Source organism: Prunus dulcis, chromosome 8 (assembly GCF_902201215.1).
Source record: "Prunus dulcis chromosome 8, ALMONDv2, whole genome shotgun sequence".
Classification (NCBI taxonomy): Eukaryota; Viridiplantae; Streptophyta; class Magnoliopsida; order Rosales; family Rosaceae; genus Prunus; species Prunus dulcis.
The window spans coordinates 17,631,433-17,647,157 of record NC_047657.1 but is presented as its reverse complement, the minus strand read 5'-3'; the positions used below and the strand labels follow the sequence as shown (position 1 = coordinate 17,647,157).

At 38.0% G+C, this 15,725-nt stretch overlaps 2 protein-coding genes across 2 annotated transcripts; both read right to left on the bottom strand.

Moving 5' to 3' along the window:
- Positions 1-1,627: 1,627 nt before the first annotated feature.
- LOC117638645 (LRR receptor-like serine/threonine-protein kinase ERL2) lies at positions 1,628-2,986 on the bottom strand. The gene has a single exon (XM_034373740.1). It carries the CDS (start codon positions 2,984-2,986, stop codon positions 1,628-1,630), a length of 1,359 nt encoding a protein of 452 aa, XP_034229631.1.
- Positions 2,987-8,814: 5,828 nt separating this feature from the next.
- On the bottom strand, positions 8,815-11,023 carry LOC117638644 (MDIS1-interacting receptor like kinase 2-like). Its single transcript, XM_034373739.1, has 2 exons — positions 9,283-11,023; positions 8,815-9,185 (listed from the first exon to the last, which is right to left on the bottom strand). Exons 1-2 carry the CDS (start codon positions 11,021-11,023, stop codon positions 8,815-8,817), a joined length of 2,112 nt encoding a protein of 703 aa, XP_034229630.1.
- Between the last annotated feature and the right edge of the window lie 4,702 nt (positions 11,024-15,725).

Genomic DNA, 15,725 nt, shown 5'->3' with positions numbered 1-15,725 from the left:
TTTTAATCGCGATCTATCGAACCCAGATAACGCACAATATGCGAAAATCCGTTCGATAGTCAAATGATGTCCGAATTGAGATCCGCAAAATCCTACACTCATGACAACTAGGAGATCGCATTGGGACAATAGTGCCCCTCTGATACAGTGCCCACGCGCCGCCACAAGCACCGGCAGCGCGCGGTGTCCAAAGCGATAAAGCTTCACCGGAAAATCTCCAAATTACAATCCACCCTCCCGACTACAGGTTCTACTCGATGAGTGGAACACTTTATTCAACTACACCCGGTCCAATTCGAATGGCAAGTGGCCGGAATCGGCGTCGAAAACTCACGGTTTCGCCTGGAACTTCACGGCCTCGATTTGGTGACCACCGTCGCCATTGTCGTCGCACAACCTAGGAAATAGCTAGAAGGGGAGGAGAGCTACCTGTTCCAAGCAACGGCGCATCTCGCGATGGCCGGAAACTTCGCCGGTGACATCGGCAGTTTTGGCTGGTTTTTCACCTCGTTGCCACCACCGTTTGCCAGGTTTTTGATCGGAGAAAAGGGGTGGGCTGGGTAGATGAGGGAGGAAGAGAGGAAGCTTTTGCAAGAAACGACACCTGAAATGGAGGTCGGATGACGAAGTTCTCGCCGTCTGATATTCCGATGAAAAATCGAATCGGGGAGGGGGGTTTCAACCACGAGAGAGAGAGAGAGAGAGAGAGAGAGAGAGAGAGAGAGAGAGAGAGAGAGAGAAGTTAGATATTTTTAAACCCAAATTTTGAAATATTTATGATTTTGCCATTGTCGATGTTTTGATCGTAACTTCCTCGTTACAACTCCGAATTAAGTCTACCGCGTGTCTACGAATTCGTCTCAGTACAATCTTCCTAAAAATACCAGTCACTGCCCCAAACACTTTCCGGGCAAGAAAATAACCTATTTACCCCTACCCCAAGGGTAAATTCATAAATTCACTTAAATAATTTAAAATAGAAATTAAATTTGGAGTCGGGTTGCATGGTTTTTCAAAGGGTTTTCACAAAACTTAATGAGTCTTTCATGTTCAGATTTGATCCGAACGTCCGGACGGGTTGCATGTTGGATATAAGTTATGTGTTGGAGGTTCCAAGTAGAATATACATTAGGAAAACCTAACCTTCAAAGTGGTATGTGCAAATCATAAGTAATTGGTAAAAGTTCATAGGATTGCTAGGTGATGGTGAAACCCTAGTGCTTTTATGAATTGATATTCAAAACTCTTTCCTTCAATCATATTTGTTTTTGTTTAATATTTGTTTTTAGAATCAACCAAATTCATAATCATCTTTCTTGACCTTTTATTTTAAGTAGTCATTTGGAATTTATTTTTATTTAAATTGCTAATTAGTCCTTGAGGAAAAACGACCTTGCATGAGCATCTATACTACAATAGCCTAGTATTCTTGCAAGTATTTTATGTGATTTTAACCCTGTTTGCACAGGTACTAAAATTCCTATTAAGGTGGTTTCTCGAAAGATCCAAGCTTCTCAAATTTGATAATCTTCCTATATCTGACGGAATTGAGGCAGAGAACTTATTATCATTCAGATAAAGCACATCGAGTTTTCTCAACAGTCCAATTTCTGGTGGAATATTCCCACTAAAGCTGTTGTTTTGAAGTTTCAAAGAGACCACTTCGGTCCAATTGGAGAGAAGGCAAGAGTGGACCGGTAAACCGATTAGCCCATAAACTCAGATGGGAGATGTTGTTCAGATTGGACAAGGACAGAGGCAGTTCCCCATTGAGTTCATTGACAGCCAGGCCCAAGAAGGCGAGGTTGGTACAAAGACCAAGCTCAGATGCGATTGAAGAGTCTAAGGAATTCGTGTGAAGATCAAGGTACTGAAGTTCCCTCAGTTGGCCTATAGAAGGTGGAATTTTCCCTTTAAGGTGATTGGAAGTCAGGTCCAAGTAGGTGAGGTTGGTACAAAGACCACGCTCAAAAGGGGTTGAAGAGTTTAAGGAATTATCTCTAAGATCAAGGTATTTAAGCTCCCTGAGTTGGCCTATGGAGGATGGAATTGGCCCTTCAAGGGAATTCCAAGACAAGTCAATAATTTGAAGACCAGATATCAAACCAATATCTTTAGGAATTGGACCGCCGAAGTTGTTTTGTGCTAAATGAAGGTGTTTAAGCTTGGGAAAGTTTGATGGCAGTGGTCCTTCGAAGTCGTTGATTGTGAGATTGAGATATTCAAGCTTGCTCAGATTGGTAAATACTTGTTGTGGTATTTGGCCAGTAAAGGAATTTCGAGACAAGTCAAGGAATGTCAAGTTCAAACATTTAGATATAAATTCTGGGAATTCTGAATCAAGAAAGTTTAGATAAAAATCAAGGTACGTCAAAGAAGGCATGCCTGAAAATTTGGACCAGTCAGGAGTTTCTAAGAAGTAGTTTCCTCCAAGAATCAAAAACTGTACCTTTTGGAGATTGCTGAGCTGATAGGGAATTACACGAGTGAGAGTGTTGTTGAAGAAACTCAGATACTTGAGCTCTGTTAACTTGCTTATCTCCACAGGTATTTCTTGATCGAAAAAGTTGTTGCCCAAGTCCAAAGTTGTGAGCTTGGAGAGTTTGCCAATGGCAGATGGCACAGGCCCTGTGAAATTGTTGCCATTGAGGTTGAATTGGGTGAGATTGAGAAATGGGGTGAAGTTGAAATGGGTTAGTGTTGCATCGATGTTGAAGTTGGAGAGGTCAATTTGGGAAACTTGTTTGGTGCTGTGGTCACAAACAATGGCAGTCCAGTTACAAATATTGTTGAGGTCAGTGAGGGACCATGAAGTGAGAGAAGGTGGTGCAGAAGCAAAGGTGTTCTTCCAAGTTAGCAAAGCTTCTGCCTGTGTCTTTGGTGATGAAATGGCCTTGAATGGAAGCAAAGCAAGCAGGAAAATATGAAGGAGAAGAAGAAGATAAGTAGGCTTCTGACTCTGAGCAGAGAAAACTCCTCCTTCCATGGTGGTTTGAAGAGTTAATGTTATGTTCCAAGCTTTATAGAAGGTTGATTCTTACTGTTATCATTTTCGTTCTTAAAATTCATTTGTAATTTGCATATTATTTCTATTTATTTATTTTTGGTCGAAAGCTTTATTTTAATTTAAGTGAAGAAGAAAATTTACTTTTTTGAACTAATAGTTGAGATATTAATGCAATTATAACAAAAAAACAGAAAACCAAAAGTGCGTGTATAAAGTCTAGCCCCTATGTTAATTTAGAAATTTCATTTAACAAAAAACTGAAAACCAAAAAAACAGAATAAAAGCCTAGACCGTATGTGAAGAATTGTTATGTTACGTTGATTACTGAGATTTCACAAGTCAACATAAAGTCTAGCCCCTATATTAAGTTAGAAATTTCATTTCACAAAAATTAGAAATTTCATTTCACAAAAAACAGAAAACCAAAAAAATGAAAAATAAAAAAGGGAAATAGATACTTCTATATCAATAATCATGATGTAAACCTTCTTCTTGCAATATCCTTGAATCAAATATCTAGCCCAGCCATTATTTTATTCCAAACTGAAGAAAAGTCTACAAATGAAGGGAAATTGCCTTGGTCATTTCTGATCACCATAGTCAACGTCAGCAGATCTTGGGAAATTGCCTAAGTTAACCAAATATTGTACCCACATATACCAATATCTTCTACTTATGAATTCAAGCACCCATCATATGTCACAATTATTAGATAGTAAATTACAACATTTCCAAGGTGCCTAAGTAACCAAATCAGTAGCAAATCACAAACAAAAAGGAGTCAGGAATAAATCATATGCATATAAACTACTCAACTACTGAAACTTTTACAAAAACCTTACCTTTCCGGTAGCATCTCGGAGCGGCTAGCTAGCATATGCCTTTTTATGGGTAGACTTGGTGAAGCTTTTGGTTTTCTTCATTTTCAGTTTTATAGAGTCTATAAACATAATTTACCATAATTGCATTATATTCATTTTCTCACGTGTAAACTACTGTTGTTACATTCTTTTTGAACATGTTGCCTAGGTAGTGAAAGGAAATTTGTAATTTAGGCATTATTAGACCAACATGCTACTCAAAAGAGAAGAAAGATTGTAAAATTGAGGAGAATGAAATCCCTAATAGCAAGTTCAAAATTTTATTAATTAGTTAGTAAAGAAGACCTTGAAGTCCCAAATAGCAAGTTCAAAACTTTGTATCTCTTAGGGTGTACTAGTGAAACACTTTAGGAGAATTTGGATTTTTTTTCTTTTCTGAGTGTTATAATCACATTGTCATGTAATGTTATTAATTTACATGTTAAAATATAGGTGGATGATATGGTTTATCTGTCTTACACTTATGGTATAGTATTAATAAATAAATACATGTGTTATAATATGGGTGAATTAGTAATACCCATAGTCTGAAATATCGATAATATCGAGGAAATATCGAGGATATTTCGGTTTTTTCGAATCACGGATATTTCGGAACATATCCATGTACATATCGTATAAATATCGACAATATCGACGATAATATCGGAAAATATCGATGTCGATAATTTCGCTCACATTTCAGAAATATTTTGTCAAAATATCGGTGTAATATCGCTAAAATATCGAAAATATCGATGTGAAGGAAAAAAAAAGTTTTTTTAAAAAAAAAAAAGGAAAAAGGGGAGAAAAAAGCACAAAGGGGATATGAACCCCTCCCATTTTACTCCTCCAACACCTTAAACACCATATCACTTATGTTTTTGTGATAATATACTAAAATATTTATATTTATATGGGTGGTATGTTAACAATTACATGCAAAACTATTTTGGGGATTTATCATTTGATGACTACTCTTCACAATACACTTATTCTAAACATAGAGATTATGAAGATAGTGAAAAATTTGAACCTCGTAGGAACTCTATGTGGTACTAAGTCACTCATGTATCTTACTATGCAATGTATAAAGTGCAAAATATTATAGTAAATCATTATATATAAATGATTACGATGTATTTGGTCTTTTTTCATTAATTATTACATATTTTTTACACTCATAGTGTTTGCCCGCTTGCTGTATAATCAACTTAAAATTAGTTAAATCCATCATGTAATGCATTTCCTTCTAATTTTTTGTGATAAACTCATAGATAATTGACTAAATAAACATTCTCCAAAGTTTCAATGAAATTTCCAAGTTTTTCTTACATTTTCCGTGGTTTTTATTCAATTTTTATCGATATCGATAATATCCCGATATTTTCATCGAAATTTCCATATTTTTGGACTACCGATATTTCCAATATCATCGATATTTTAGACCTTGGTAATACCACATTACGGTGTGAAATTTCACTAACTATCTGCATGCCTTTCACATAATTGGAGGGATTATTTCCATTGAGATATTAATGCAATTATAACTCAACCCAAAAGTGTGTGGTTCCAGTGTTTCCTCGACTTGACTGCCGTGGTCTAGTTTTCCCTTGGCCCTAGCCATTTGTCTGGACATAATATAAAGTCTAGCCCCTATGTTAAGTTAGAAATTTCATTTAACAAAAAACAGAAAACCAAAAAATGAAAAATAAAAAAGGGAAATAGATAGTTCTATATCCATAATCATGATGTAAACATTTCCAAGAGATGCCTGAGTAAGGAAATATTGGATAAATGTATACCAAATCACCATATAAAAAAGTCAGGAACAAATCATATGCATATAATAAACAACTGAACCGAAACTCACAAAAACATTACTAATTTGGTAGCTTCTTGGAGTGGCCAGCATTTACCTTTTTATGGGTCAACTCGGTGATGCTTTTGGCGCCGGCTCTTTAGATTGGACAAAGACAGGCACAGTTTCCACCATTGAGTTCATACAAGTAGTTTGATTGTTTTATTATCATAAAAATTCAACATTATCACATCTGTAAGAACCCAAAACAAAATATCTAAAAAGAAAGAAAATATCTAAAAAGTAAGGAAAAATATCTTCTAGCAAAAAGACAATTTTGCCCTCGCATTATTTAATGGGGGAAATTTTGACTTTTTGATCAAGAAAGAAATTGGGAATGCCGCTTGCGCCATTGCGTAGAGCGCGGCGAAACGAGTTTGTAGACACGAAGTAGACCCGAATCGGAGCTATAACAAAGAAGATATGGTCTAAAAACCGCGAAGGGCAAAATGGTAATTTGGCCAAAAAGTCAGATTTTTATACCCCTCTCTCTCTCTCTCTCTCTCCCCCCCCACTTTCTCTCTCTTCCTCTCTCTCTCCCGCGAGAAACAGGGCCGTGCGACCCTTCGCCTTCTCGGCGACGGCCCGGCCACCACAGGCTGAGCCAATCTCCGCCGTGGGTACCATCGGGTCCGCCTCCGTGTCGCCGTCACAACCTGACCAACCTCCACCCCGGGGCCACCCTGAGCTGGCCGAAAAACCATGTTTTCCGGCGGAGGTTCCTTCGACACCACCCGAACTTCCAGCTCAAAATTCTCCCTTGTTTCTCCACCAAATCGATCTAGTAAGGTATGGTTTTTGAGCTATTTTTCGTGCTCTAGCTGATGGGTAAAAAGGTCATTTGTGCCCGACATTCGCCAGGTGTCGGACACACACAGGACTTGACTCGAATTCCAAAGTGGCGTTATATCATTTAAGCATAATTTACCATTTTCAGTTTTCTTCATTTTCAGTTTTACAGAGTCTATAAACATAATTTACCATTATTGCGTTATATCATTTACACACATGCGAACTACTCTCGTTACATTCTCTTTGAACATGCTGTTGCCTAGGTAGGTGAAAGGAAATTTGTAATTTAAGCATTATTGGACCAACATGCTACTCAAAACTAGTACTATGAGAAAAAAGATTGTAAAATTGAGGAGAATGAAATCCCAAATAGTAAGTTCAAAATTTTATTAATTAGTTAGTAAACTATACAACATTTCCTCGACTTCACATAATCGGAGGGATTATTACTACCAAAAGTGTGTGGTTCCAGTGTTTCCTCGACTTCACTGGTGTGGTCCGGACATAATATAAAGTCTAGCCCCTATGTTAAGTTAGAAATTTCATTTAACAAAAAATAGAAAACCAAAAAACAGAAAAATATAAAGTCTAGCCCGTATGTGAAGATTGAGAAAAATATTCCCAATTGTTTTCAAGCTGTCAGCTCAAAATTTACAAATGAAGGGAAACTTCCTCAGTCATCTCTCAACTCTGATCACCATAGTTAATACTTAGAGGACGACTAGATACATAGCACCTTGAGTTTTCTTCATTTTCAGTTTTATAGAGTCCATAAACATAATTTACCATAATTGCATTATATTTATTTTCGCTCGTGTAAACTACTGTTGTTACATTCTCTTTGAACATGTTGTTGCCTAGGTAGGTGAAAGGAAATTTGTAATTTAGGCATTATTGGACCAACATGCTACTCAAAAGTAGTACTACGAGAAGAAAGATTGTAAAATTAAGGAGAATTAAATCCCAAATAGCAAGTTCAAAATTTTATTAATTAGTTAGTAAATTACAGCATTTCCAAGAGATGCCTGAGTAAGGAAATATTGGAGAAATGTCCCAAATCACCATATAAAAAAGTCAGGAACAAATTTCATATGCATATAATAAACAACTAAACTGAAGCTTGCAAAAACCTTACTTTTTTGGATAGCTTCTCGCAGTGGCCAACACTTGCCTTTTTATGGGTTCACACGGTGACACTTTGGACGCCGGCTCTTTAAATTGGACAGAGGCGCGAAAAAGAAGAAGAGGATTGCTAGTAAATGAGTCGTGTGAGATCCCACATCGACCAAACGGATAGGGGGTGATGTGCCTTATATGTTGCACTTTCCTATCAATGCCTTTCATAATTGGAGGATTATTGCCAAGCTGGCTAGTTGTAAAGATTGAGAAAATATTCCCACTCAACTCAATTCTAATGGTGTGGTTCCACCCTGGGAAATTTCCTCGACAAAACCCGTCATATATTGGTGAGAATTCTTGGCCCATTTGTAAACGGACAATATCATGTACTGGCGAGGGCTTTGGGATACATAGCACCTTGGCAGCGGTTGTTCAACTTTCATTAATTAAGCGAAAACAGAAAATCCCAATGAAACCATAAAATGGGAAATAGATAGTCAACTTATCCACAAAACCGTCATGGTAAAACCAGCCATCTGGGTGAAAGCATGAAATATTTAAAATACCAAATCAAATTGATTTATGTATGCAAAATCTATGCATAGATAAAAGTGCTCACAAAGATTGGATCAAAATTAAGGAAACAGGGTGGATTTGATCCCACATCGATCAAAAGCGGATTTTGAAATATGTTTATAATTTTGTTTAGTTTCTTACCTTATTTTAGGGGTCAATTGGCTTTCACGTTAATCACTCCTGTTAAAACAAAAATGAAGGGGATTGCAAAGACAAATGGGTAATCCACCAATTTTACCTTCATAAAAGTAGTTTGATTGTTTTATTATCACAAAATTCAACATTTCACATTATCACAAAACTAATTTGCGGTTAATTTGCTACTCTTTTAAATTGACGGTCAAAAAAAAAAAAAAAAAAGGATTGCTAAGAAATGATAATCCAAAAAAATAGAATTGAGTAATAAGGGATATTGGTGCAGATTTTTATTTATTTTTAAATGGATGGTGCAGATGTTAATGTTAATCCATGATATAATGAAATGATGTGAGAGATAGGAGCAGTAAGATATCATGCAACTTGGGTAGGAATTTGCAAACAAAATATATCAGTCGTACAGATCAAGTTTCTCTTACACACAGAAAACTTTCCAACTAGTTTTATATCCCCATCAGCTTGTTGAGGGTTAACATGCCAAATGGTTCAGGAAGGGAAGGCACACTATGAGCTGATAGTTTTTGTGCTACATAAAGCATTGTAGGTCGAGACCCGGGACGCGTACGTATACAACCCAAGGCTAAACTCATCACAAGCACCACTGCCTTTGCCAATTCATTGCTTGGAGCCTCCAGCCTTTGGTCTAACACATCTTTCAAAAGCAATTCTGCATTGTCCTCCATTGATTTTGATGATTCTGATAGCTGGGATTCTAGCAGATCCCCTGGGTGCCTTCCCATCATAACTTCCAACGCCACCACTCCAAAGCTATACACATCACACTTATCCGTGACTCGCATTGTCAATGCAAGCTCTGCACATCAAGAGAAAAACAAACCAAGTTGTCTCAAAACATATCTCTGCCACCAAAACATGATCCAAAAATGCACAACGTTAAATTGGTATGTTACCTGGCGCCATGTAGCCAAATGAGCCAACAATATGGGTCCAGTTGGATGAATTGGCACTAATCAGTCTTGCTGTTCCAAAATCCGAAAGTCGGGCTTCGAAATCTGACTCCAGCAATACATTGTTGACAGTTACATCACGGTGCACAATTGGTGGAGAGCAGTCATGGTGCAAGTAAGAAAGTGCATGAGCTAATCCTTTCACAACTTTGACCCTTGTAGCCCATCCAAGTTCAGTTACCCCTTCAACCCCATACAATGCCTTTCCCAGGCTGCCTCTCTCTAAATATTCATAGAGCAAGAAGATGCATTCCCTCCTTGAATAGAACCCGTATAGCTGAATGATGTTCCTGTGCCGGAGATTTGGCAAAGTTTTTATTTCATTGTCGAAACTTTGGAGATTTATTGTGGGAATGTCATTAGAATCTGACATGTTAAGCCTCTTAACCGCGACAACTTGGCCTGATAGCAACTCTGCCTTGTAGACCTTTCCAAATCCTCCTCTTCCAATGCAGTACTTGTCATGAAAATTCTCTATGGCCTTCACAACTTCCCCAAACGTAAATTTGACTTCTTCTTGCAATATCATTGACTCAAAAGTCTCAAAATTTTGAGAACTATTGATTTTCTCAAGAACAGGATTAGGTTTCTTACCAAAAATAAGAACCAGAGCATATGGACTTGCAATCATTAAACCACTAACAAATAAAAAGAAAGTCAAAAGACAAATCAATGGACTTGATTGGTGGTCTTTGGAATTGTCGGGCGCTGTGAAATTGTTATGAGACAAAGTAATAAACTCCAGGACTGGGAGATGTCGCAACTTGTGAAAGGTGTCCTGTGATATGCAGTTTGCAATCTCTGGCGGGATTGTGCCACTGAGATTGTTGTTGGAAAGAGTTAAGCTCTGAAGATTTCCAAGTTTCCATAGTGTTAGAGGAATTGATCCTGAGAGCTGGTTTCTCGAAAGATCTAAGCTTATCAAATGTGATAATCTTCCTATGTCTGAGGGAATTGAGGCAGATAACTTATTATGATTCAGATAAAGCACATTGAGTTTTGTCAACAGTCCAATTTCTGGTGGAATATTCCCACTAAAGTAGTTGTGTTGAAGTTGCAAAGAGACCATTTCGGTCCAATTGGAGAGCAGAGAAGGCAAGATTGGACCGGTAAACCGATTAGCAAATAAACTCAGATGGGTGATGTTGTTCAGATTGGACAAGGACAGAGGCAGTTCCCCATTGAGTTTATTGGAAGCCAAGGCCAAGTAGGTGAGGTTGGTACAAAGATCAAGCTCAAAAGGGATTGAAGAGTTAAAGAAATTGTTACTAAGATCAAGGTACTGAAGCTCTCTGAGTTGGTCTATAGAGGATGGAATTGTACCAGTAAGACGATTGGAGTCAAAACTTAGATACTGGAGCTCTGTTAACTTGCCTATCTCGACAGGTATTTCTTCATGAAAATCGTTGTAGCCCAAGTCCAAAGTTGTGAGCTTGGAGAGGTTGCTGATGGCAGATGGTATAGGGCCACGAATGTAGTTGCCATGTAGGTTGAAGTGGGTGAGATTGAGAAATGGGATGAAGTTGAACCGGTCTAGTGTTGCATCGATCTGCACGTTGGAGATGTCAATTTGAACAACTGATTTGGTGTTGTGGTCGCAGACAATGGCAGTCCAGTTACAAAGGTTGTCTAGGTTGGTGAGGGACCAAGGAAGTGGTAATGAATAATGATCGAAGCTTTCCATCCAGCGTATGAGAGCTTCTGCCTGTGTTTTTGGTGATGAGGTTACCTTCAATGGAAGCAATAAGGAGAGTAAGAAAATATGAAGGAGAAGAAGAAGAGGAGCTTTCATGGTGTGTTGAGTCTGTTTGATTATGTTTGATCCAATCCAAGCTATACACACACACACACACACACACATATATATAATATTTGAGTTGCATTTCTTGTCTTATGATTTTTACCTCCTTGTTAAGAAGAAAACTTACGCTTCAATGGTCCATATGAAAAGACTGCAATTAATTATCTTCATGTTGAAGAAAAATCTATGTGAACTGGGAAATAGGATTAATGGAGTTATAGGAATTGGCCTTGAAAGATCCAAATCTGGAGTCAAGTCTTGTAAGTTTCCTACCTCTGACTCTGAGGGTTATTCATTTGTCCAAGTCTATCCAAAATCGTGAAAAGAGAAGGAACATTCACACGCACAATGTTGGCTGTCATTAGTAGGACGATTGACTACATTGAACCTTCCGTTGATCTTCATTCTCAGTTTCACATTAGTTTCTTTACTTTACATAGACAGAAAAAACCCCAATCCCACGTTTTAGAATTTCTAACCATAACCTGGTATTCCAATTACATTAGAGTCATTTACGTACGTGTGAACAACTGTAGTATTATTATATCATAATATCATAAGTGCATTTCCCTTCAACATGTTATTGTCTAGGTGAAGGGAAAGTTGCAATTTAATTGCTCTGCCTAACAGAGCAAGTGCATTCGGTTACTTCATAAAAGCCAAACATGCGATGCGAGGGTAAAGATGATTACAATCAACAAACTTAATAGCTTAAAGCAGAGAATACTTTCCAACTATTTTCACATTTTCTTCTGTTTTTGTATCCCCATTAGCCTGTTGATGGTCTACATACCAAATGGTTCAGGAAGGCGAGGCATGGTCTAAGCTGATAGCTTTTGTGCCACATATAAACCATTGTAGGTCGAGACCCCGGACACTGCGGATGTTAATGTTAACATAAGTTGTGTGGTTGGTTTCCTCCACTTGACTGGCCTGGTCTAGTCTTCCCTTCCCTTGGCCCCAGCCATTTGTCCGGACGGAATATAAAGTCTAGCCCCTATGTTATGTTTCAAAAGTCTAGCCCTTATGATTATATGTACCCAGCAATAATATTTTCTCATGGATTCAAGCACCCGTAGTTATATGTACAATTAATTGATTAGTTAGTAAGCTACAACATTTGCAAGATGCCTAGAAATATTTGGACAAAAGTCAGGAAATATTTGGCAACTCATCAATTTGCCATGAATAGTTTCACCACTAATAACATTGAGGCTTTTTTTTTTTTTTTTTTTAAATTTATAAAAACTTCACACTTGTCAAACATATGGTTAAATTAAAGACAATATCGATATTGCTAGTTATAAACTGAGAGTTATCCATAACATCCAGTGGCTTCTTTAATGCTAATAGTTTTTTGGACAGTTACCTTTACAAAGCCAGACATGTGATGGTGAAAAATGATTACCACTTTCATAGACCAAGCCCTCTCCGTCAAAAGACTTCAGGTTGGGTTGTTTGAGCTTTTGGGGAAAGGCCTTTCCATGTAAAAGGGTATGGCGCGACTATCTCTTTTTGCTTTATTTAACTTTCTTCATTCAATTGAGAGAGGGAAGGCGTGGCTTTGATGAGGCGACTGGACTGGGGTGCTTTCATCAAATGATGCATGTGGGCTGGGCCATTCCCATCCCAAAGGGCGGCCCGATTCAGCCTGCCCCCTGGTTGGGAATCCGGGAATCTATTTCTTTCTATGTTAGCTAGCGGGGGCGGGCTTTAGTCCTGTTGCATCCTCTGACTGTCCGTCCCGTCTTCATCTTGATTTGGCGATTCGAAATTATTAAATCCAGTTTTCCACATGTGAAGTGCACTCAGTCTCATCATCAAATTCAATTCACACAGCCATCCGAAGAAGTTAGGAGATTCACCACCAACCATCAAATTCAACTCATATGTGTAGTACGTATTCGACAATATACAGGAAAGATGTTAGAAAATGAAACCTATATTGCCTAGTTTTCTTTACAACAAAGTTTAAGGGTTTGTTTAGTATTGCTTATAAGGCTAAAAATGCTTTTTGATATAAAAAAAATATTAAAAAAAGGGGTATTTAACTTCAGTGGTCCTTAAACTTATACTCAAGTTTCAATTAACTTCCGTAACCTTTTTTTTAAGCAATTAAATTATTCAACTTTCTCATTCATTCCAATTGAGTCGTTCCTCACATTTTGACAATCAATTTAATTTTTACTTAGAGCATCTCCAACCAATATGTCAAATTGCCACATGGACATGAAATAGCAAAAATTGAATATTAAAGTTGCACCAACCGAGTAGTCAAATCCTACATAGATTTGAAGGGCGGAAGAGATATATAAAAAATAATCATACCAAAAAGCTTGATTTAAAATATTTTTTTAGTCTGGACCTCACTATCATTTACTCTCTTAAAAAAACTTTATGCATTATATGAGCCCCATTTGCTTTTAAAAATATAATAAAATAATATGATATTTGACATTTGTAGGGGTCTTTTTATTCCAGTAGCTTGACGAATGGGCTGGGGCTGCCTAAAAGAGAAACAAGTGAAATTACCGCATGTGCCTGAGTTCAAGAATCAGGCTCCAAGAATGCTTCGAAAGGGTAGTGAAGCCTTAAGAAGTATCTTGGTTACATTCACCAACAAAAATAATGGCTGCTTACGGATAAATTCTTAGTGCTTGCAGGTAGAATCTTAGCTTGGCATGAGAGGCTTGTGGCATGGGAGCAAAACAATCATGAGTTTAGCATAAACAAAGAGAGGGCTGTGAATTCCTATGAGAAACAGGGGTTTTAAGACAAGGGGGAATGGATTCTAAGAGGGTTTGTTGAAGAGGGAGAGAGATGGGGGTATGATGGGTGTGTTGAGTAGTTTCTGACAGCTTGACGAAAAGTCTGTCAATCTCTGGAGTGTTTTAACAGAAGAGAAAATGGGAGGAGATGGATGAATATGGCTCAAAATTGCAGAGGCTTCAGAGAGGAGAGATAAAGCTTGCTCCCTAGATGTGTGTTGCTTAGGATAAAGAAGAAGGAGATAGAAGGTGAGGCACTTGGGCTTGATGTTAATAGTTAGAGAATAAGCTTGCTCGACTGCTCTAGTTGAGTTTAATGGGTAGGAGGTAACTCATTTTATAGTCGTTGGAAGCTCTTCCTTCCCAAGAAACCCTAATGGGTTCTCTCCAATTTTTCCAAGTCTCTCCTTTCATTTCTCTTCTCTCCCTTCGATCCATCCCATTTTGTGAAATTCTCCTTTGCCCAATCGCACCAAAAACAGGGTTTTGGGAGCTCTAGGCTTATCAGTGGTGATTTCTTATTTTTGGCTGTCATTTCTCCTCTTTTCCTCCCCTATTTCATGGCAAGATCTGGTGGGGGGAAAGAAATGGGTATGTATGCTAGTTTGAAGGGTGTTTTGCTTAAACATCCCTTGGTTTTCCTGATGGCTTGCACTGGGTTTGTCTTTGGCCATGTGTTGGAATCTTCCAGCTTCCTGAGCGTACAAACATCTCCTGGTTTTCTATCGTGGTTTCATTTCAAACCATGTGCTGGGGATTTTTTGGATATTTTCTAAACCACTTAGGCTATTTGGGCCTTCCTAAGGTAATAGGTTAGTGTATTTAAGGGAATGGGCCAACCTCCTAAGTGGTGGACCATTTTTATTGAGATGATGAGCTAATTTTTCCTAAAGTATTGGGCTATTTTTCTTTTTTATACTTACCCACATATTTGGGCTCAAGAAATGGGTTTGAATTTTGGGGCTCCAAAGCAGCCCAAAACTCCCATTTCTAGGCTTATCAATGGGCCTTATGAAAGCTCGTTACCATCCATACCACAACCCACTTAAGCAAAGCCAGGGCGTTTGCGTGGCTTGGGCCCACTTAAGCTTGTAGCGTGGCTAGGTGTAATAATAATGATTTTTCGCTTGGCATTGCATGTCGCTTGGCGTGCTTGAATTTTGTATCCTTTAAAAAGGAATATGATGCTTGACGAGATAATTAGCATGAGCTTGTAGAGTCAGTGCTTTTTACAGGCTTATTTCGATTCTTAAAGTGACGGATTGCATATTTATTTGGCATGGCACGTGGTCGTGGCTCGTGCAAGCGTGAATAACGAACTTTCGCTTGCTCCAAATCGGGTCTTTTCTTAATAAGGCATTATGTTGGGCTGAGAATTTATTTGGGCCCAACCCTAAATTTTTGGGCCTCAATAACATTTAAAGTAGAGTTAAATTTTTTCCAAACTGTCAAATTGTCACATAAGCCATCAAATTCAAATTTAACATTTAACATTTGAGTAAAGGACCCACTAGTGTAGTGGTTTGGAGTATTTACTCCCTCATGCAAGGTCCTGGGTTCGAGTCTTAGCATCCGTCTTGTGTGTGTGAGCATAATATGCTATCTCCCCTTTCAATAAGAAAGGTACTATAAAAAAAATAAAAAATAAAAACATTTAACATTTGACATCTCCCTTGGAGATGCTCTTACCAAGGAAGGGAGATGTCATGAATCGGGGAACTTAGATGGAGTAATCAAGGTATGAGAATCGGATCAACTACTCCCTCCTAGTTAATCAAGGTATAAGAATTTCTCTTACACACAGAAAACTTTCCAAC

What these genes read in the sequence shown, in the direction of transcription:
- LOC117638645 (XM_034373740.1), bottom strand. Translation starts at nt 2,986, where the DNA reads ATGGAAGGAGGAGTTTTCTCTGCTCAGAGTCAGAAGCCTACTTATCTT.
- LOC117638644 (XM_034373739.1), bottom strand. Translation starts at nt 11,023, where the DNA reads ATGGAAAGCTTCGATCATTATTCATTACCACTTCCTTGGTCCCTCACC. An exon ending in ATTTGGCTACATGGCGCCAG is followed by an intron (nt 9,186 to 9,282) that starts GTAACATACCAA and finishes CTTGATGTGCAG; the next exon opens with AGCTTGCATTGACAATGCGA.